The 21308-nt window shown below is 56.1% G+C and overlaps 1 protein-coding gene and 1 long non-coding RNA gene across 3 annotated transcripts; one reads left to right on the top strand and one right to left on the bottom strand.

Annotated features, from left to right (window-relative positions):
* The first annotated feature begins 1824 nt into the window (after positions 1-1824).
* Positions 1825-20766, top strand: LRRN2 (leucine rich repeat neuronal 2). 2 transcript variants are annotated; one of them, XM_068173080.1, is made up of 2 exons: positions 1825-1961; positions 17646-20766. In XM_068173080.1, exon 2 carries the CDS (start codon positions 17902-17904, stop codon positions 19927-19929), a length of 2028 nt encoding a protein of 675 aa, XP_068029181.1. In that variant the 5' UTR covers positions 1825-1961; positions 17646-17901; the 3' UTR covers positions 19930-20766. The 2 variants fall into 2 exon arrangements, with proteins under 2 accessions (XP_068029181.1, XP_068029180.1); XM_068173079.1 differs by lacking the exon at positions 1825-1961 and adding an exon at positions 2071-2343.
* LOC137462573 (uncharacterized) lies at positions 20009-21288 on the bottom strand. The gene is made up of 2 exons (XR_010993728.1): positions 20437-21288; positions 20009-20281 (listed from the first exon to the last, which is right to left on the bottom strand). It is a non-coding gene; the product is annotated as an uncharacterized lncRNA (long non-coding RNA).
* Between the last annotated feature and the right edge of the window lie 20 nt (positions 21289-21308).

Below are 21308 nucleotides of genomic sequence, written 5' to 3'. Positions count from 1 at the left end.
CCTGGATCGGGATGTGCTCGGCTGCCTGAGGAGCATCTCGGGAGCCTCAGGAATTACTCAGCCTCTGCAGCAGCACGGCAGGAGCCGGGAGAGGCCGGATGGGGCAGGGACAGGGCTCCGGGACACCCGGGAGAGGCTTCTCCATCCCCCTGGGAATGTCTGGAGCAGCGGGCAGGGGCACAAAATCCACCTGGAAGGGCTTTTCCAGCCCATAAAATCCACCTGGAAGGGCTTTTCCAGCCCACCAAATCCACCTGGAAGGGCTTTCCCAGCCCACCAGGGGCTCCACAGGGCCTTCCACAGAGATTTGGGAAATTTCAAGGGGCATTTCCCTGCCAGCCTCACAACACAGGGGGTTGCAAACCAACCCCTGCTCCAGGTACCCCCAGCCCTGGCAGCTGGCACGGGCACAAAATCCACCTGGAAGGGCTTCCCCAGCCCACTGAATCCACCTGGAAGGGCTTCCCCAGCCCACCGGGAACTCCTCAGTGGTTTCCACAGGATGCTAACGGGATTAGGGAAAAATAAACGGGTATTTCCTCGTATGACCCAGTGCTGGCTGAATCCTCCGATTTTTCCTTTTGCTGTTGGAGAATCCTGGAGGGGCCGGTGCAGCTGAGCCCCCCTGACCGCGGGGACGCGCTGCAAAGCCCGGCAGCGACGCTAAAGCCGAGCCCAGCTCCCGTTCGGCGCCTGCAGAAGGGCTCTGCTGAGGCGGGGCCGGGCACGCGGCCGGGCAGGGACTCGATGCCATTGAAGTGCTGCCAATTAAATCAGGTCACTCCGAGCTCTCTGCGAGCTCTCCTCGGCGTGTGCGCGGCCCGGGCTCCAGCTCCGAGTTCCAAACCTGATCCGGCCCCGATTCCAGCCCCGCTCCAACCCCGAGCTCCAACCCTGATCCATCCCCAGCCCCGAGTTCCAGCCCCGCTCCAACCCCGAGCTCCAACCCTGATCCAGCCCCAGCCCCGAGTTCCAGCCCCGCTCCAACCCCGAGCTCCAACCCTGATCCAGCCCCGCTCCAACCCCGAGCTCCAACCCTGACCCAGCCCCGCTCCAGCCCAGAGTTCCAACCCCGATCCATCCCCAGCCCCGCTCCAACCCCGAGCTCCAACCCTGATTCATCCCCAACCCCGCTCCATCTCCTCTCCAGCCCCGATCCAGCCCCGAGCTCCGATCCCAGCCCCGGGCGGTGGCTCTGGGAAGGAGCCAAGCCCCCGGCTCCGCTCGCCAAGCCGAGCGTGAAATGGGGACTCGATGGCCGCTGTCACCGCCCCTCTCCCCAGGGCCCTCTGTCACTCCCCGGGGATGGAAAAAGCTTTTTTGGGATGCAAGAAAAAACAGCTGGGGGTGCTGTGCTGCCCTCACCCTAAATCCTGCCCTTGTCCCAGCCACACAGCTGCCGTTGACAGGTCCTTGTCCCCATGTCACGCTGGGTGTCACCATGGGTGGGGGTCTCCATCCCCCCTCTGGGTGACACAGCTGCGACCCCGTCTCTCTCCAGAGCAAAAGGTAGATTTCCCCAGTTTCTTCCCAAGGATAAGAGTTCCTGAATATCCCTTTTTGGGGAAAACGAGCCACTGGCAGCGCGTCCTGCTTAGAAACCGAGCCGGGAAATCCCGCGGGGTGGCCGCGCTGTCCCCTCGGGGAGGGACACGGGGCGGCCGCGGCCACACGCGGCCGGATCTTTGAAAATGCCAAGAAATCCCGGTGGGCAGAAGGAGATTTGGGACACAAATCCCAAATCGACGGAGCGTCCCCTTCCCCTCCCACCCACCCCCGCAGCCCCCGGGCTGGGCGACCCCCGGCTGCGGGGAGGGGACGGCGGTGGCGCAGCGGGAGCACTGCGGATCCCGGGGGCCGGCTCAGCATTCCCGGGAGCGCTTTCATCCCTCGGGAAGATCCCCCGGGAGAGGCCGCGGGGGCTGCCAGAGCCGCAGGGGTTAAGGCAGGAGCTGCCTCGGGTGGGTGGCACGTCGTGGCGACAAGGCTGGAGTGAGGAGGAGGAGGATTGGGGAGGGAGGGGAGAAGGGAGGAGAGGGAGGAGGAGGAGGAGGAGGAGGAGGAGGAGGAGGAGGGGGAGCGGGGACTGTGCGGCTGCGAAGGCGCCGGGCGAGCGAAGGGTGAAGGGCTCTGCCCGCCGCCTCCAGCCCTGAGGGTCAGCGTGGCCGGAGGGTCCTGCTGGCCCTGTCCCCGTCCTAAGCGACAAGGACAGACCCCGCCAGCGGTGACAGCTCCGAAGCCACCCGGCCTTTTGTCTGCCAGCCGAGCCAGATGTGCGGGCAGCTGTGGCGGGAGGTGGCAGGCGGTGACAGCGGCGCCGGGGGACGGGGACAGACTCGGAGGGTGAGTTGGGGGCCACCGCCGTGGTTTGGGTTTTTGGCCGGGGGTGACTTCTGGGGGGAGCTCCTGCGCTCTGCAGCGCCGAGCCGGCGCCTCGGCAGCTCGCTCTGGGTTGTTTTTTTCCCATTCCAGAGCTTTGCTTTCCCTGCTCGATGGTGGATTTGAGGAGAAATGGTGCGTTTGGAAATAAACGGGGTGGGGAAAAAAATAGGGAATGGACGGAGAGAGGCGCTCCGGGAGGGGATAAAGGGACGGGAGGCAGGCAGGGATGGTTCCCGGGTACAGCGGGGAGCTGCAATCCCGCTCCTGGAAACTCCTCCGGGATCGAGCGGATCCTCACCCCAGCACGGGTGGGAATGGGGGGTGAGGGCGGCGGGCCCGGGGGTGATGCGCTGGTCACGGAGCCGCCGGCGGGGCTGGAATCCAGGGATGCTGGCAGGATGCGATCCAGGCGGGAGCGGCGCTTCCCGGCCGTTAACCCCTCGGTGCCCGAGCGACGCGGAAAATGTGACGGGAGGGACATTGGGTGTGAAATAGAGAAACAACGCGGTCCTTGCGGCTCCTGCCCAGCCCTCCTTCACCTGCTCGGCCACCCCGGGGAGGGGACAGCCAGCCGAGGAGGTGGGGACAGCAAAGGTGATGGCAAAGGACACGTCGGGAACAGCCGTGGTGTCATTTTGGTGTCATTTTAATGTCATTTTCCTGCTTTCTGTGCCGGTGCCGTGTTTACCTCCCCCCGCTGCCCAGCCCTGCCCCTCCCCGCCGCGGCTGCACCCACCCGCAGTGCCCGGGTCCCCGTGCCAGCGCCCAGCCCTGCCCGGAGCTGAGCCCAGCCCTGCCCGGGGCTGAGCCCTGCCGGCCTGGACAGCCCCGGGGCGATCCCGGGAGCCGCTCCGGGAAAGGGCTCGGGGCCGGCAGGGACCCCGCTCTCCGTGTGTGGCTGAAACAGCGCTGCCCTCGCCTCTCCCGGTGCTCAGCCCGGCCCTGGCTTCTCCCAGAGCCTGGAAAAAGGGATTGGAGGCACCCAGGAGGAGCGGGAGAAGCCCTGGACACGCAGGACGGGTCCCACTGAGACCCCGGAGGGGCGGGGGGCCGGGAGAAGCGCCTGGGAGCGGCGTTCCCGGGGATGCTGTGGCTGGAGCTGCAGGTGGGCGCTGCCATCGGGATCCGCTTCCTCCAGTCTGGATGTGCCAAGGCTGGCAGCGCCGGAGCCACGCGCGGGTGTCACCTCTGTCCCCTCCTGTGTCCCCTCCGTGTCCCCTCCTCGGGACGCGGCGCTGGTGCCGAGCCCCGGCGTTCCCTGGAGCCCCGATCCTGCAGGCTGGGTGCGGGCAGAGCCCCTGGAAAAGCTGGGATGGGAATGGCTCATCCCTGCCTCCCTCAGCCCGAGCCTGCGGTGATAGGAGGCGGCTCAGGACAAGATTCCCTGTCCTGGGGATTGTCCTGGGATGTCCCTCAGGTCACTCCTGGGACATGGGGCAGCACCTCCCGGCTCCAGCCCTGGCTCCCTCTGCCAGAGGATGCTGATCCCGCCCTGCTGAGGCTTTTCCTGGCATTCCTGGCTCTCTGTGTCCCCTCTGTGGGCAGTGGGAGCGGCTCTGTCACCTGCTGGCACCGCTGGAAGGGGCAGAGCAGGATCGGGGTCTGAGGGCCGGGCTCAGCCTCTGCTCCTCGGCAGTTCCCAACCCTTTCTGTGGCTGGGATCTGTCTTCCCATTCCCAAACCTTTTATTTGGCTGGGATTTCTCTTCCCAATCCCAACCCTTCCCTTTAGATGGGATCTCTCTTCCCAATCCCAACCCTTCCCTTTGGCTGGGATTTCTCTTCCCATTCCCAAACCTTCCCTTTGGCTGGGATCTCTCTTCTCATCCACAAAGGAAAACCGGGAGCTGAGCCATGCCCACAGCCTGTGGGATCCCTCTGGCACAGGGAAAAGGGCCGGGAATTCCGCAGGACCCCGATCCAACCCCATCCCGACCCCATCCAGCCTCAGCGGGGCTTTGGAGCTGCAGGAATTCGATTTTCCCAAAACCCCGCGGGCGTTCAGCTGGAATTGCCCCCTCGGGTGTTCAGAGGAGCTGTTCCCATTCCCATGGAAGCTCGGATTCCCATGGAATTCCCATTCCAGAGATGGAGCAGCGCTACCTCTGCCCTGCCCAGCCACGGCTCCTTCTCCTGAAGCCCAGGGATCATCCCTGCTCCTGCTTTCAGCTGGAAAAACACTTCCCTGCCATTTAGGGACGTGATCCTGGATTTCCTGGCTAGGATAGGGATTGGGGGGATGCTGGGAATGTCCAGAGCTGGCATGGGGGAGGCTGGGAATGCCGCCTGTGCAGGTGAATCCCAAACATGCGTCTCTGCCCCTTTATTCCCAGATTTTCTCCTGGATCACCCTGGTCATTAACGCCTCTTCCCTTCCCTGGGACATTCCATGGGATGGCATTCCCGATGTCCCAAAGTGCCAGTCCAGCACACAAAAATTCATCACCACCCCTGCTTTTGCTCCCAGATCCCTTTTCCAGGACATGAAGGAGCTGTTCCCACAGTCTGTTCCCAATCCCAAGGTTCCAGCCCCTGGAATGAGGACTGGGATCTCTCTCCCCCATGACTTTGGTTTTATGGGATTATTCCCAAGGGAAAAATTCCCAGCCCAGCTCGGGAAGGAGAATCCCAATCCCAGCTGCTGCTTCCTGCCAGGGCACTGGGATGAGCAGGAAAATGGGATGAGTTTAAAACTCCTGAAATTTGGGGGCATTCCCCACGGATGAAGCCCCGCACTGGGATTATGGGGTGGAATTTTGGGATTGGGATCGCTGTTCCTGATTCGGGGGATAAACTTGGCCACTTCCAACATCCATTTATGCAGGATCCAGACAGCATCTGGAATTCCCAGCAGCATTCCAGGCCATCCTTTTATTTATGGAAGGCTTTGGAAAAGGCGGATCCAGTAGCTGAATTTCAGGATTTTTTGGGAAAATCGCCTCGGGAGCCTTTGTCATCCCCTCTCCATCCAGCCAGGAGATCTTGGGGATCATTTCCATGAAAATTCCCACAGATTCCAAGGTGGGATGGGGGCTGGAAAACCCCGGCCCCCCTCCGAATCCTGGCAGTGGCAGCTGTTTGCAAACACTCGGGAAAAGCAGGAATTGTGTGGCGGCTCTGTTTGGAGCGCGATCCTGGATAACAAATAAATATGGGAAAAATTGGGATCCGTTCCCAGACAATTCACAAAGGCCTTAATTGGGACTGAAGTCTGGGGCTCTTCTCACCCAGACTGGATCCATAAATTATTCGGGATAAATTATTTGGGATAAATTATTCAGGATAAATTATTCACCAGCTCTGCTCGGAATTAAGGCTGGGTTTTCCCTCTGGGAATGATCCTGGTTCTTCCTGACCCTTTCCAGGCTCTGGAGTCTCCCAATCTCTGTTAAAATCCCATTTCTAATGGAATTTAGAATGATCCCTACAAAAATAATCAATCCTGGGTGAAATTTGAGGGTTGGTGCTTCCTGATGGTCAAAATGAGGAGAATCCAGGCTGGGGGAAAAAAAAAAATGGATTTTTGGGGAAGAGAGAGGCTTTACTAAGGAATTTTAAATGAGGAATTTGGAAACAGCAGGAAAAGGGGTTTTGCATCTTAACCGTCTTTTCCCAAAGGATCAGAGCAGCCTGATCCAGATCTTTTTTAGGAAGGAAAAAAAGCAGCTTTGCTTCCCTGATTCCCAGCAGAAGCTTTGGGAATAAAGAGGGGGAAGGGGGGGGAAATAATTAAAAGTACAAATTCTACCTGGAAAAAGGCGGGGATAAAGGGGATTTTTCCTATTTATGATCCATAAAAAATGTGTCGATTTGGTCTCTGCGCCAGGAGAAGCTTTTCCAAAGGTTTTCCATGGTGTGGCTGTCACCCTTTCCAGGATGATCCTTACATTTCAAGGAATATTTTGGCTGCTCCAAGCGGCGTTTGATGCCTCATCAAAGCCTCTCCCTCGCCTTGAAATCCCAAAAATAATAAAGGAAATAGGGCGGCAGCTTTGATCCCGATTTGCAAATCGCTGCAGAGCCGCTCTTTTCCCAGGAATGTTCCAATTCCCATGGAAAATTCTGAGCTCGGTCCCATTTCTGAGTCACTTTTCCCAACTCCCACGAGCTCCCAGGACTGGTTATACCAAGCCTGGCTCTGGGACGCTCTGGCATTCCCGAATTCCCGGAGTTTGGTGGGATTCATCCCTTTGGAAACACCCAGGGGCAGGATCAGGGTCAGTCCTTCAGAATTCCAGGTCCCTGAATTTTCATCCACGTTGGAATTCCCTTTCCGTGGAATTCTTGTGAAAAAAAAAGGATTTCAGGGGCATTTTCCAGATGTTTTTATGGCTCTTTAATAATTCCTTGCCTCCCTTTTTCCCAGTAAAATCCTCTTGGGAAGTGCTGCTTCCTTGGGCAGGGCTGTCCTCCCTGGCTTGGCCGTGGATTTTCCCAGTTTTCCTGGAATTCCCAAGATGCTGAACAGATGGGAGAGGAGGAATTCCTCCTGCTGTGCCCACAGTCATGTTGGGAAATGGATTTGGGAGATGGATTTGGAAGACGGATTTGGAAAATGGATTTGGAAGACGGATTTGGGAGATGGACTTGGGAGATGGATTTGGGAAGTGGATTTGGGAAATGGGTTTGGAAAAGGGATTTGGAAGATGGATTTTGGAAATGGATTTGGAAAACGGATTTGATTCCATCAGGAGCCCTTGTGGTCTATGGGGACAGGGATCAGCTTTTCCTGCTGCATTTCCCAGGTTTTCCTGTTTCCTGGTGCAGAATCCCTGGAAACTGAGGGATTTTTCCATGGGAGTGAGGGGAATGAGCAGCTGGGATGTTCCTTGGATCTCCAAAGCTTTTCCTTCTTTCTCCAGGGCCGTTCCAGCTCCAGCTCCAAACCCAGAAGTGTCTGAGCTCACCCTGGCTCATCCCAGTTTTTCCTCCATAGATTAATTCCCTTTTCCCCCCTCTCTAAGTGTTCAGTGGGATGATTTTATTCCAGACAAGCTGGAAATGGAATTTAGCGGGAATCAGGGAGGGTTTTTCCACCCGGTGGGCACAGAGGGGATGCGCAGGATCCACATCCCGCTGGAAAATCCCTCTCTGGGAGCCGCGAGAAGCTCAGCCCCCAAAATTCCATAAAAACAGCACTGCTCCATCCCCTCCCCAACTCCCCGAGCCTTTCCAGAGGGATTTGCCTCCATCCCACGGATCCGCTCCGTGCCCGGGGAGGGGGTGAGGCAGCCCCGGAGCCGTGCCTGGCAGTTGCCATGGCAACCGTACGTTTTCCTTAGGATTCCTAATGACTCCTTGGCATCCGCGCCTATCCACGGCTTTTTTTTGGGATGCTGGAGGTTGTTCCCCTTCCTTGGCGGGGCTGGATGCACTTGAAAAGCCTGGATTTGATCTTTTCCCGTTTTTGTTTTGTTTTTGTTTTTGTTTTGGTTTTTTTTCTGCTGGAGCTTCCCTCTTTTCCGCCCTGACCTGCGGCCAGCGATTCCAGACTTGGAATTTGTTGGGAACTGGGAGCTGGGCCACCTCAGGCTGTCCCCTGCCATCGGGACCTTGTGGAATTCCAAAGTCTTTGTGGAATTCCAGAGGCATCCCAGCCCTGGAGCAGTGGCTGCGGGATCCAGGGATCCCCAGGGCGGGATCAGCTCCCCCAGGAGAATCCCGGATCCTGCAGACACGGCTGGCATGTGATTCCATGGGGTTTGGTCATTCCAGGCCTTGCTGGCATCCAAGGAGGCCGGAATGCTCCAGGAGAAAAACAGGGAGAGGCTTCTCTGGGATTGGGAATGGCTCTGATCCCACAGGTGTCATCCTGAGCTGGAATTTCATGGGAGCAGCCCTGGGAGTCTCCCTGCTCTTTGTGACCCCATCCCAGCGCCCATTCCCGACACTGCAATTCCCTGGAATCCCTGCCCCATCGCTGCTCCCCTTTCCTCCGGGAGGAGCAGTTTCATCCATGGATGGAGAGACAAAAAAGCTGGAAGCGGGAAGGGCCCAGCAGAGTGTCCACGCCTGAGCGAAATTCCCAGTTCTCCAGCAAAATTCCTGGTTCCCCAGCAGAATTTCCAGTTCTCCAGTGAGATTCCTGGTTCTCCAGAAAAATCCCCAGTTCTCCAGTAAAATTCCCAGTTCTCCAATGAGATTCCCAGTTCTCCAGCAGAATTTTCAGTTCTCCAGTGAGATTCCCAGTTCTCCAGCCAGAATTCCCAATGCTCCAGTGAGATTCCCAGTTCTCCAGCCCTCTCCAGCCTCTTCCCTGTGTAGCATTCCCACCTGCAGCAACAGCGCTGAGCCACAGGAACATTTTTCCCAACCACAAAAATATTTTTCCCAACCACAGGAACATTCTTCCCAACCACAGGAACATTTTTCCCAGCCACAGGAACCTCTGGAGAAACACCAGGAGTGCTCCCTCCATGGGTTCGGTTTTAATCACACCCAGGGAATCATTCCTGGGTTTTTTTTCCCACTTTTAATAACCTGGATTTCTGCTCCCAGCCCTCCCTTCCTGCCTGGGGGAAGTGGAAGGAGCCTGGATTTATCCCTCCGGAGGGAATCCCACACCAACGCCGTGCCGCAGGAATATTTCTTCCCAAAATACCCCAAGGGGCCATGCTCCCGGCCATTCTCAGCCTCTGGATCTGGGGGCTGGGAGGTTTTTCCCCAGTCCAGGATCCTGGAATGCTGGGAGCTGCCTTCTGCAACGTTTCCAGTGCTTCAATGGGAGCGGAATTGCTTGGGATGTGCTCCCCGGCCTCTGTGTCCTCTGGATCCCACAATTAATGGAAAACCACGTGGATTTGGGAGCTCAGATCCTTTGACATTCCTGGAAGCGTCCTGTCCCCATCTCGCTGCCCTTGGAGGCGGAAGGGGAAGGTGGGGGAGGTGCTCTGCAAATGAGGCAGCATTAATATGGAATTAATTATCGATCGTTCCGATCCGCTGGGAAGGTCACTGGGAATGACACAGCAGCATCCCTGCTGTGCCCTGCATGGAGCAGCGCTGCTTTTATGGAATTCTGGGGGGCTGAGCCCTTCCCTGGGCTCCCAGAGAGGGATTTTCCAGCAGGATGTGGATCCTGAGCCTTCCCCCTGCACCCACCAGATGGGAAAACCCAGCCTGATCCTGGCAAAATCCCACAGTTCCTTTAGGAAATGGGATGGGATGGGATGGGATGGGATGGGATGGGATGGGATGGGATGGGATGGGATGGGGATCCTGGTGTTTCCCGGAAGGCGGGATCCATTCCCAATCCCTTCCTGATCCATGTCCAATCTACTGTCTGATCCATTCCCAATCCATGCCTGATCCATTCCTGATCATTCCCGATCCATTCCCAGTCCATGTCCAATCCATTCCCAATCATTCCTGATCCATTCCTGATCCATTCCAGATCATTCCCAAACCATTCCCGATCCATTCCAGATCATTCCCAATCCATTCCCGATCCATTCCCAATCCATTCCCGATCCATTCCTGATCATTCCCAATCCATTCTCGATCCATTCCCAATCCATTCTCAATCCATTCCAAATCCACTCCTGATCCATTCACAATCCATTCCCAATCCATTCTCGATCCATTCCCAATCCATTCCTGATCCATTCCCAATCATTCCCAATCCATTCCTGATCCTTCCCAATCCATTCCCAATCCATTCCCAATCCATTCCTGATCATTCCCAATCCATTCCAGATCATTCCTGATCATTCCCGATCCATTCCCAATCCATTCCCGATCCATTCCCGATCCATTCCCGATCCATTCCTGATCATTCCCAATCCATTCTCGATCCATTCCCAATCCATTCTCAATCCATTCCAAATCCACTCCTGATCCATTCACAATCCATTCCCAATCCATTCTCGATCCATTCCCAATCCATTCCTGATCCATTTCCAATCATTCCCAATCCATTCCTGATCCTTCCCAATCCATTCCCAATCCATTCCCAATCCATTCCTGATCATTCCCAATCCATTCCCAATCCATTCCTGATCATTCCCAATCCATTCCCGATCCATTCCCAATCTATTCCCAATCCATTCCCGATCATTCCCGATCCATGCCCAATCCAGGCCCCACCTGGGAGCGAGCACAATTAGCTCCCCCAGTCTGCAGAGCCATCTCAGCAATTAGCCGCTCACAAATCGCAATTGTCGTTTGTCAGCTCGCCCCAATTTTAATTTGCCCTAACGAAGGCTGAGTGATTCCGCCGTGCTCCCTCGGCCCCTCTGGCATCCCCGTCCCTTTTCCTGGGAATTTCGCCAGGAATTCCCGGTGGGTTCCGGATCCCAGAGCCGAGAAAAGTTTAATTTAAGTTTATTTAAAGTTTAATTTAAATTTGTGTGTCCATGCATGTCACAGCCTGTCACCCTGGCTGCTCGCCTGTTGTCGCCAATCCTCTCTGGGATGTCCAGGGAATCCTGAACTTTTCCTGGGATGCTCAGGGAATCCTGGATCTCTCTGGGATTCTCAGGGCATCCCAAACCTCTCTAGGATGCCCAGGGAATCCTGGATTTCTCTGTGGGAATGCTGTGGGCTGCCAGCTCCCCACAGCTCCCAGTGCAGGGACAGAAGCAGTGCTGATCACAGAATTTCCCAAAATCTGGAAGCAAATTCCATTAGGAAGCTTTCCCTGGAACCCTTAACAACGGCTTCGAGAGGCTGAAGGGCTCTAAGTTATCCCTCAGGAAGGAGATCCTGGGGATGGCTCAGGAAAAACAAGGCAAGAACAGCTGGGAAGGGCATGGGGCATGAGAGGAATATTCGGGATATTCTGGCAATGCACCTGCGACCTCTCCTGCCTGGATGGGAAGGGGCTGGATCAGGAAATTCCATGGAACTGGCCCTGTGTGGGAGGAAAAATGAGCCAAGGCTCTGCAAATCATAAAAAAAAAAAAGAGGTGGCAGGGAGATAAATACCCCAAAATCAGTTTTTTCCTCCTCTCCCATCCCCTTTCTGCCCGGAATGTTCTTATTTGCTGTTGGAAATGTGGGATTTGGGAACGGGGATCCGCAGGCACAGCCGGAGTTCAGCTCCTGCTGCAGCCCGGAGCTGCTGCCAGGAGCTGGAGCTGCTCCCAAAAATGCAGAGAGCTGCAGCCCAGCGCTGCTCAGGGGGATAAAAAAACCTGGATTTTCCAGAGGGAAGGACAATCCAGCTGAAATTCCATCCCCCTAGTCCAGGATTTCTCCAGGGGCAGAGCTCAGCCAGCTTTTTCCCCGTGGAATTTGGACAATTCCAAATGCTCCAGGTTAACCTCACGGCCTGAAGCTCAGGGATAAAATGAGATGGCTCCAGGACTTCCTGGCTAAAAGTCATGGATTTGAGACTTTCCCGGCTGAAAATCATGAATTTGAGGTTTCTTGTCTGAAAATTTGTGGTTTCCTGGCTGAAAATCATGGATTTGAGGCTTTTCTTGCTGAAATTCTTGGATTTGAGGTTTCTTGTCTGAAAATCATGGATTTGAGGCTTTCCTTGCTGAAATCATGGATTTGAGGCTTTCCTGGTTGAAAATCTTGGATTTGAGGTTTCTTGTCTGAAAATCATGGATTTGAGGCTTCCCACAGCGCCACACGCAGGGGACAAAGCTGTCGCCTCCGGGGCTTTTGTGCCACCCCGAGGCAGCTCCTGCGGGGGCAGGGAGGGACGATCCTCATGGATTTCACTCCTGGATTTCACTCCCGGATCCCCTCCTGATCCCGGCCGTGGTCCGGGATGTCCCAGGAAGAGCTGGAAGCCACCCCAGGAGCTGTCGCTGTCCCCGGGAGTGCCCACCCCTCCCCGGCGCTGCTCCCTGATGAGGCCTCGCTCCCGATTTTCCCAAGCGGAGGAGGGAAAAAGGTTGGGAAAATCCCCGGGGATTTATCCCGCCAGGAATGAACCTTCGGAAAGGCCGAACTCCAAAAGCTGAATTTTAGAGAAGGGACCCAGCCCAGGGACCTGAGCGTCCCCAAAGCTCCCTTGGCGTCCCGCGGGATGGGATGTGCGATCCCTAGGGAATGGCTGCAGGATCCAAACCCCTCTGGAATGTGCAGTTTGCAGCCGAGAGGGCCAAATTCTGCCCCTTTTTCCAGACTGGATGCTGAGCCTGGGATCGGGGAAGACACAGGAACCCGTGGGAGCGTTTGGAGGGGAAAAACCACAACCAAAACAACAATTCCAGAGCCGAGACAACAATTCCAGAGGCTGGAAGCGCCCGGATGAGCACACCAGGCTGATTCCCCAGCCCTCCTCATTAAAACCCAGCCGGAGAGAGGCAGAGAAGCCGAGAGATAAGAGGCGGCCGCTGCCCCCGGGCTCCGGAGCCGGAGCCCAGCTCTTCGCTGCTCCCGGCTGCGTTTTTATCTCCTGGCTGCCTCCCAGACAAGCAGGAATAACAGGAATCACGTTATCGCCCTCCCTGCCCGCGGAGAGGCAGGAGGATGGGGGGGCGGGGGGGGAATTTAAAATCCCGTCCTTGTGCACAAAACAAGGATTAAGTGGGGGGAGAAATCGCTGGAAAAGGTGGAGCAGTGTGGCGGTGCTGGCGGGTTTGGAGCGGATTCTGCCCATCCTGGTGGCTCCAAACCCTGTCCAGCCTGGCCTCGGACACTTCCCGGGGTGGGGAAAGCTGTGCCAGGGCCTGGCCACCCTCGCAGGGAAGGAATCCTTCCCAAAATCCCATCTAAACGCACCCTCCTTCCGCTGGGAAAAGCTCCAAGGAAACGCTTCCAAAACCACTTTTCCTGAGCAAAAATCCCGGCTCAGACCTCGGCAGGGACTTTGTCAGGTGTTCCCTGACTCGTGGAAATGGTTTCTTTTTAGGGAATAACATCCCGAAATGGCAGCTGGAGGCTGCCGTGAGGGACACAGGGTGGCACACGGGGACACGCGTGGGGACATCGCACCACCCTCGGGGGTGGTGTTGGGTTTAGGGGGATGAAGCTGCTGGAAAGGGGGGTGGGAATGGCCTGGTATCCCAGGAAAACCTTCCCATCCCAGGAACAGCCTCGTATCCCAGGAAAACCCTCATATTCCAGGAACAGCCTGGTACCCCAGGAAAAGCTTCCCATCCTAGGAACAGCCTTGTAATTCCAGGAAAATTCTCATATTCCAGGAACAGCCTCGTATCCCAGGAAAACCCTCGGATCCCAGGAAAACTTTCATATTCCAGGAATACCTTCCCATCCTGGGAAAAGCCTCACAGCCCAGGAAAACCCTCATATCCCAGGAAAACTCTCATATTTCAAGAAAACTCTCATATTCCAGGAACAGCCTGGTACCCCAGGAAAAGCTTCCCATCCTAGGAACAGCCTTGTAATTCCAGGAAAATTCTCATATTCCAGGAGCAGCCTCGTATCCCAGGAAAACCCTCGGATCCCAGGAAAACTCTCCCATCCCAGGAACAGCCTCGTATCCCAGGAAAGCTCTCATATTTCAGGAAAACTCTCATATTCCAGGAACAGCCTTGTATCCCAGGAAAACTTTCATATTCCACGAATACCTTCCCATCCTGGGAAAAGCCTCGCATCCCAGGAAAACCCTTCCATCCCAGGAACAGCCTCCTATTCCAGGAAAAGCCTCATACTCCAGGAAAACCCTTCCATCCCAAGAACAGCCTCGCATCCCAGAAAAACCCTCCCACCCCCCGCCTCGGCAACACGCAGCCCCGCAACTGCCGAGCACCAAAACCCCCCGGAATTTCTGCAAACGCCCCAGAGACACGAAGTTTTCCCTGCGGCAGCTCCTCGATCCCATCTCCCATCTCCAGCCCGGGGTTCCGGGAGCTCGGGGTTTCCATGGAGCCGCGGCGGCCGCGGGGCTCAGCCCGGGCATACAGATGAGGGGCGAGGGGGGGCGGTTGCCACGGTGCCGGCGACACTCGGGGCCCTTTGTCCCTTTATTTATTTCTCCTTTGTCCCTCTCTTTATCTCTTCTTTGTCCCTTTATTTCGCTTTTGTCCCTTTATGTATTTCTCCTTTCCCCCTGTATTTCTCCTCTGTCCCTTTTTATGTCTCATTTTTGTCCCTTTATTTCTCTTTTCTCCCTTTATTCTCTCCTTTTTCCTTGTATTTGTCCTTTTCCCCTGTGTTTGTCCTTTTTCCTTGTATTTCTCATTTTTCCCTGTAGTTGTTCTTTTCCCCTATATTTCTCCTTTTTCCTAGTATTTATCCTTTTCCCCTATAGTTCTCCTTTTTCCTCGTATTTCTCCTTTTTCCCTGTAGTTCTCCTTTTCCCTTGTATTTCTCCTTTTTCCTTGTATTTCTCCTTTTCCCCGTAGTTCTCCTTTTTTCCTATATTTCTCCTTTTTCCTAGTATTTATCCTTTTCCCCTATAGTTCTCCTTTTTCCTTGTATTTCTCCTTTTCCCCTATATTTCTTTTTCCTTGTATTTCTCCTTTTTCCTTGTATTTCTCCTTTTCCCCTATATTTCTCTTTTGTCCCTTTTTATTTCTCCTTCTTCCCTTCCTTTCTCCGTTCCTTTTCCTTGCCGAGGTTCCAGCTGGGAGATTGGCGCCGTTCCCACGCCGGGGTTTGCTCGGAGCTGGGAGATGCTGGGGAGTCCCAGTTTCCGTGTTTCAGTGGGATTTTGAGATTAAATCCCTCCCTGGGAGGAGCTGGGATGGAATTCCCAGGGAATCCATGGCTGCTCCATCCCTGGGAGTGTCCCAGGCCAGGTTGGAGCACCCTGGGATCACGGGAAGTGTCCGTGCTCAGGGCAGGGCTGGGAATGGGATGATCTCCAAGATCTTCCAACCCAAACCATTCCAGGATTCCACAAAAAAATCCCAATTTCAGGATTCCAGACTCATTCCCAGCCTGCAAATCCCCACAGAATCCGTGGCTGCCCCATCCCTGGCAGAGTCCCAGGCCGGGCTGGAGCACTCTGGGATAGGGGGAATTCCTTGCCCATGGCACTGGATGGGATTTAAGGTCCCTTCCAACCCCAAATCATTCCAGGATTCCACAATCCCATGATAATTCCCTCCTGCCCCAGGCAGGATCCTGCTCCCAACATCCCAGCTCCCCCCAGGGGCTGGATGGAGATGGAAAAACGGGAATGGGTGAGGGAAGGATTTTCCCACAGCATCCAAGGGCCACATCCCATCTGCCCGTGCCAGGAGGGTGACAGGGACGGGAAGGTCCCACTGTGCCCGGTGTGTGGTGGAGCTGGAGGAGCTGTAGAAGATGGAAAAACAAGAGAAGCTGGGGAAGATGGAAAAGATGGAGAAGAGGGAAAAGATGGAGGAGATAAGATGGAGGAGAAGATGATGGAGGAGAAGATGGAGAAGCCAGGAAAGATGGAAAAACTGGAGAAGCAGGAGAAAATGGGGAAGCCAGAGAAGCTGGGGAAGATGGAGAATCCAAAGATGGAGAAGCTGGGGAACCCCAAGATGGAGAAGCTGAGGAATCCAGGGACTCCAGAGGAGATGGAGAAGTTGGAAAAACTGGAGAGCAGCCCCGAGCTCAGCTCACTCCAAGATCTCCCACAGCAATGCCCCGGGAGTCGCCCTGGGAGCTGCAATCCCTTGGGAATGTCGCACACAGGACCAGCAGCGACAGCGGGCAGGGCCACCTTGTCCCCACCAGGCTGGAGGTGCCACCACCCCTGCAGGAATTCCGGGAGCTGCTTCCCAGGCACAGCAGGATCAGCCCCATCCTTTCCAGGGATTTTTCCCCCTCAGCTGGGATCACTCACTGCCAAAGCTCTTCCTTTTCTCCCAGTTTGCTCCTTTCCGTGAATTTTAGCCCCAGGTTTTCCCAAAACCACCATGTTCCCACAAGTTCCCACCCCGCGACTCACACAATCCCCTGGATTTTCCCGTATCCAAGATTTCTCCCAGCCATCCGTGCTGCAACCCTGCCCTGCGCTGGGAAAAACGGGATAAAATCCAATTATGGACAAAACCAGCAGAGCTGGAGGGGTTTTCCCTGGAAAACCAGGGTTGGAACCAGGCGCCTTTTCCAGCCTTTCCTTCACACCTCAAAGAGAAGAAATAAACCTCCCCCACCCCCCAAATTCCTCCATAATATTTGTTTTTTAAGGAGAAAAGATTCCCAAGATATTTTGAACAGCTGGAGACTTTTATAGACCTGAAAACGCCGGAGCACTTAAAAGGAAAGGTGTGGATCCATCAGAGGGAAGCAGGAATCGATGGATCCATCCTTTCCTTTCATGCTGCTTCTGCAGGAGCTGCTTTAAAAGCAGCAGGGAAGGAGGGAAAAGAGCGGGATCAATCCGGGAGGAGCCGATGTGGAATAAACTCGGCTCAGGAGCCCTTTCCAGGGAGAGCACAGTGGGGATAAAACTGAAACTTTTCCCACTCTTTTAATGTTTTTTTTTTTTTTGGGTTTTTTTCCCCTGCTGGGTGAGAGGCTTTTAAGGGAAAAAAAGGTTGGATTGGGGTCAGCATGGGGCGGGAGAGCTGGAGGAAATAATGGATTGGGAGAGGGGCAGGAGATGCCGGGGGGTTCAAACCCATCCCAGCTCTACCCTGAGAATTCCTGGTGTTTAAAGGATGTTTTTCCCTAAGGAATATCCCCTTGGAGGGCTGCAAATGGGACTGGAGCTCCTGGATGGGGGAATGTGGAGCTGGGGAGGGTGAGGAGCAGGGAGCAGAGCCTGCAGGAAGATTATTCCCACGGAAAATTATTCCCATGGAAAATTATTCCCAACTCCCACAGCTCTGGCTCTGCTCAGCCACAGATCCAGGGGCTGCTGGGGGTCCTGGGCAGATTCCATGGGATAATTCCACCCAGATTTTCTGGGATGAGAGGGAACAGAAAATGCCATGAATGCAAAATGGAATACATGGATTTGTTTGGAGGGTCCTGGGCAGATTCCATGGGATAATTCCACCCAGATCCTGAGGGATGGGAGAGCAGAGAATACCATGGATATAAGGTGGAATTCATGGATTTGTTTTGGAGATCCTGGGCAAATTCCATGGGATAATTCTAACCCGATCCTGTGGGATGGGAGGACACAGTTCCATCAGGGATATAAAGTGGAATTCATGGATTTGTTTGGAGGGTCCTGGGCAGATTCCATGGGATAATTCCACCCAGGTTCTCTGGGATGGGAGGGCACAGTGAATGCCACGGATATAAACCAGAATTCATGGATTTGCTGGGCAGTTTTGAGGACACTGGGGATCCCGGGCAGGGTCCTGGGGATGCCATCCTCAGGTTTTTACCTCCCCAACCTGTCCCTTCTCCCTGCCCCTTGTTCCCCACAAGGCCAAACCCTCCTCTAACCCAACTCTGCTGTTTTTCCAGGAATGACCTCGAGGAGGAGCCCGGAAGATGCAGCCAAGCACAGGAACGACTCCTTTGGAGAGGAAGAAGAGGTCCAGCTCTGACTGAGGTGCCCCCAGCGCTCTGAGCTCCCATTTCGGGGGCGCCAGGCAGGGCCCGACGCTTCCAGGGGCTCGCATGGAGCATCTCCCGCCACGGGCGCCGTCCCCACCTCGCCGTCACCGCTGTCACCCTGTGGCCAGCTCTGGATGCTCCCTGTGACCTTCTCCAGCCCAAAATGAGAGGCCTCCAGCCCAGCTGCCTCCTGCTGTGCGTGGTGGCCGCCAGCGCCATGCCCACGGTGCCCTGGCGCGTGGCGTGTCCCCCGCGCTGCGTGTGCCAGATCCGGCCCTGGTACACGCCCCGCTCCGCCTACCGCGAGGCGGCCACGGTGGACTGCAACGACCTCTTCATCACCTCGGTGCCCCCGGAGCTGCCCGAGGGCACCCAGACCCTGCTGCTGCAGAGCAACAACATCGCCAGGCTGGAGCAGGGCGAGCTGGGCTACCTGCGGAACCTGTCAGAGCTGGATCTGTCGCAGAACAGCTTCTCTGACGTCTGGGATTTCGGGCTCCGGAACATGCCCCAGCTGCTCAGCCTGCACCTGGAGGAGAACCAGCTCTCCGAGCTGCCCGACAGCAGCTTCCCGGGATTGGGGAACCTTCAGGAGCTCTACCTGAACCACAACCGGCTCCGCAGCATTGCCCCCCGCGCCTTCGCCGGCCTGGGCAGCCTCCTGCGGCTCCACCTCAACTCCAACCTGCTGAGGACGCTGGACAGCCGCTGGTTCCAGATGCTGCCCAGCCTGGAGATCCTCATGGTCGGGGGGAACAAGGTGGACGCCATCTTGGACATGAATTTCCGGCCCCTGGGCAACCTGCGGAGTTTGGTGCTGGCCGGGATGCAGCTGCGGGAGATCTCGGATTACGCCCTGGAAGGGCTGAGGAGCCTGGAGAGCCTCTCCTTCTATGACAACAAGCTGGCAGATGTCCCCAAGAGGGCTCTGCAGCAGGTGCCCGGCCTGAAATTCCTGGATCTGAACAAGAACCCGCTGCAGAGGGTGAAGCAGAGCGACTTCACCAACATGCTGCACCTCAAGGAGCTGGGCCTCAACAACATGGACGAGCTGGTGTCCATCGACCAGTTTGCCCTCATCAACCTTCCCGAGCTGACCAAGCTGGACGTCACCAACAACCCCAAGCTGTCCTTCATCCACCCCAAGGCCTTCCAGCACCTTCCGCAGCTGGAGACGCTGATGCTCAACAACAACGCCCTAAGTGCCTTGCACCGGCAGACAGTGGAGTCGCTGCCCAACCTGCAGGAGATCAGCATCCACGGCAACCCCCTGCGCTGCGACTGCGTCATCCGCTGGGTCAACAGCACCCGGCCCCGCGTGCGCTTCATTGAGCCCCAGTCCACGCTCTGTGCCGAGCCCCCCGACCTCCAGCGCCGCCACATCCGCGACGTCCCTTTCCGGGAGATGACGGAGCAGTGCCTGCCGCTCATCTCCGCCCGCAGCATCCCGGCGCGCCTGGAGGCCGAGGTCGGTGACAACGTGGCCCTGCACTGCCGGGCGCTGGCGGAGCCAGAGCCGGAGATTTACTGGGTGACACCGGCCGGGGTGAAGCTGCTGCCCTTCGGGGATGACGGGAAGTTCAAGGTGCACTCCGAGGGGACGCTGGAGATCCGAGGGATCGCAGCGCACGAGGCCGGGCTCTACACGTGCGTGGCTCACAACCTGCTGGGCGCCGACACCCGCGGTGTGCGCGTGCTGGTCAACCGCTCCTTCCCGCTGGGCCAGGCCGAGCTGGAGCTGCTGGTGGTGGACGTCCAGCCCCACCACGTCCTGCTGGCCTGGCGGCCGTGCCTCAACGCCATCTCCTCCAACCTCACCTGGGCCAGCTCGGCGCTGGGCTCATGGCTGGGCACGGCGCGGATCCCGGCGGGCACCCACAGCTACAACGTCACCCGGCTGAGCCCCAACACCGAGTACCGGGCGTGTCTGCACGTCACCTTGGTGGCACCGCCGGTCAGGGTGGCCTGTGTCACCGCCAGGACTAAAGAGGCCACGCAGGGGATGCCATGGGGACAGGGGACGCTGGTGACGGCGCTGCTGCTGTGCCTGCTGCTCCTGGGGGCGGCGGCGCGCGCCGGATCCCGGCGGGAATCGCTCCGTGCGGCCGGGGCTGTGCGTGTGGTTTATCCCGTGCAGCCCCGGGGACACCTCCTGGCCGTGGAGGTGCAGGCGGCACCCCTGGAGTGCTGAGGGAGGACGGATTTTGGGGGGTTCAGCGGGATTTTGGGGAGGGTGGGGAGGGGGGAAAGGGTTTTTTTACCAAAAAAAAACAAAAAAAAACAGGACGGTGGGGAAAAAACGGGATTTCGTGAACATGGCCTTGAGGAGCCTCAGGATCCATGGGAGAGGAGCCTCTGGTGGTCCTGGATCCATGCAGAGGGGCTGGATTTGGCCGTGGATCCCAAAAAAACCCTCCTGGGAAGATGGAGGGGATGGAGAACGCTGTGGGGACGATGCCCCGAGTGGGTGAAGAGCCATAAAAGCATAAAAGGAACCCCAAATCTGCATCCCCCTGGCACCAGGGACACCCCAGAGGTGTCACCTCCCTCGCTGGACAGTCCTTGCTTTGGAAATACAAAAAAAAAAAACCCTAAAAAAAAGAGGTTTCTTCCTTTGGGATCTGTGTGGGGTCTGGGGTTTCTTTTTTGGGGTTTTTTGAAGCCTTGGGATCATCAAACAAAGCAATCCCAGTGTCACCTCCCTCGCTGGACAGTCCCTGCTTTAGAAATACAAGAAAAACCAAAAAAAACCCTAAAACAAGAAGTTTTTCTTTCCTTTGGGATCTGTGTGGGGTTTGGGGTTATTTTTGGGGTTTTTTTGGAGTGTTGGGATTATCAAAACAAGTGTCAGCCCCTGCTCTGTCACTGCTGTCACCTGGGGGAAAGCAGGAAGGGAGGATTTGGGATGGAAGAATGGGAAATGGTGACGGTGACACTTCCCTGTGGGGCTGGATGGATCCTGGATCCCACAAGATCCCAAAACTTTTGTGGATAAAGGGTAAACCAGGAAAAAAAAAAGAAAGAAAAACAGGAAGAGGGGAGGAAGTAGGAAAAAAAACCCTGGTAATGTTGAGATGCACCTGGAGGGGTCCAAGGGGCATTGCTGGGATTTGGGGCAGGGGGAAAATTTGGATTTGTGGGTTTGGGAAATCAGGAAAATCAAACCCCAGTCATGGGATGGTGTCCCTGAGCGCCTTTTTCCAGCCTGGAACGTGGATCCTGGACAGAGAGAGAGCGGCAGGAGCTGGGTGTGGGTGCCCTCTAGTGAGCTCCACCTTCTCCAGGAGCCCTGATCGCAAAAAACAGCTGGAAAAGGGAGAAAAACTCCACTCGGAATTGTCACAGGGATGGGGTGGGTCATCCCAGTGGAATGTCAGAGGAAATGGGATTGGGATTGGGAATGGGCTGGTGAACAAAGGGTCAAATCCAGAAGGATTTACTGCGGCCATTCCCGAAGGATTTTGCAGACATTGGAAGGGGAAAAACCTGCCTGGAAAGAGTAAAAAAATGTATTTGAAAAGAGGAAAAATATGCCTGAAAAGGGGGGAAAATCTCCCTGGAAATGGGAAA

The sequence above is a fragment of the Anomalospiza imberbis genome, chromosome 26 (genome assembly GCF_031753505.1).
Source record: "Anomalospiza imberbis isolate Cuckoo-Finch-1a 21T00152 chromosome 26, ASM3175350v1, whole genome shotgun sequence".
Taxonomy (NCBI): domain Eukaryota; kingdom Metazoa; phylum Chordata; class Aves; order Passeriformes; family Viduidae; genus Anomalospiza; species Anomalospiza imberbis.
The sequence above is the reverse complement of the archived record's forward strand: the minus strand, read 5'-3'. Positions and strand labels throughout refer to the sequence as shown.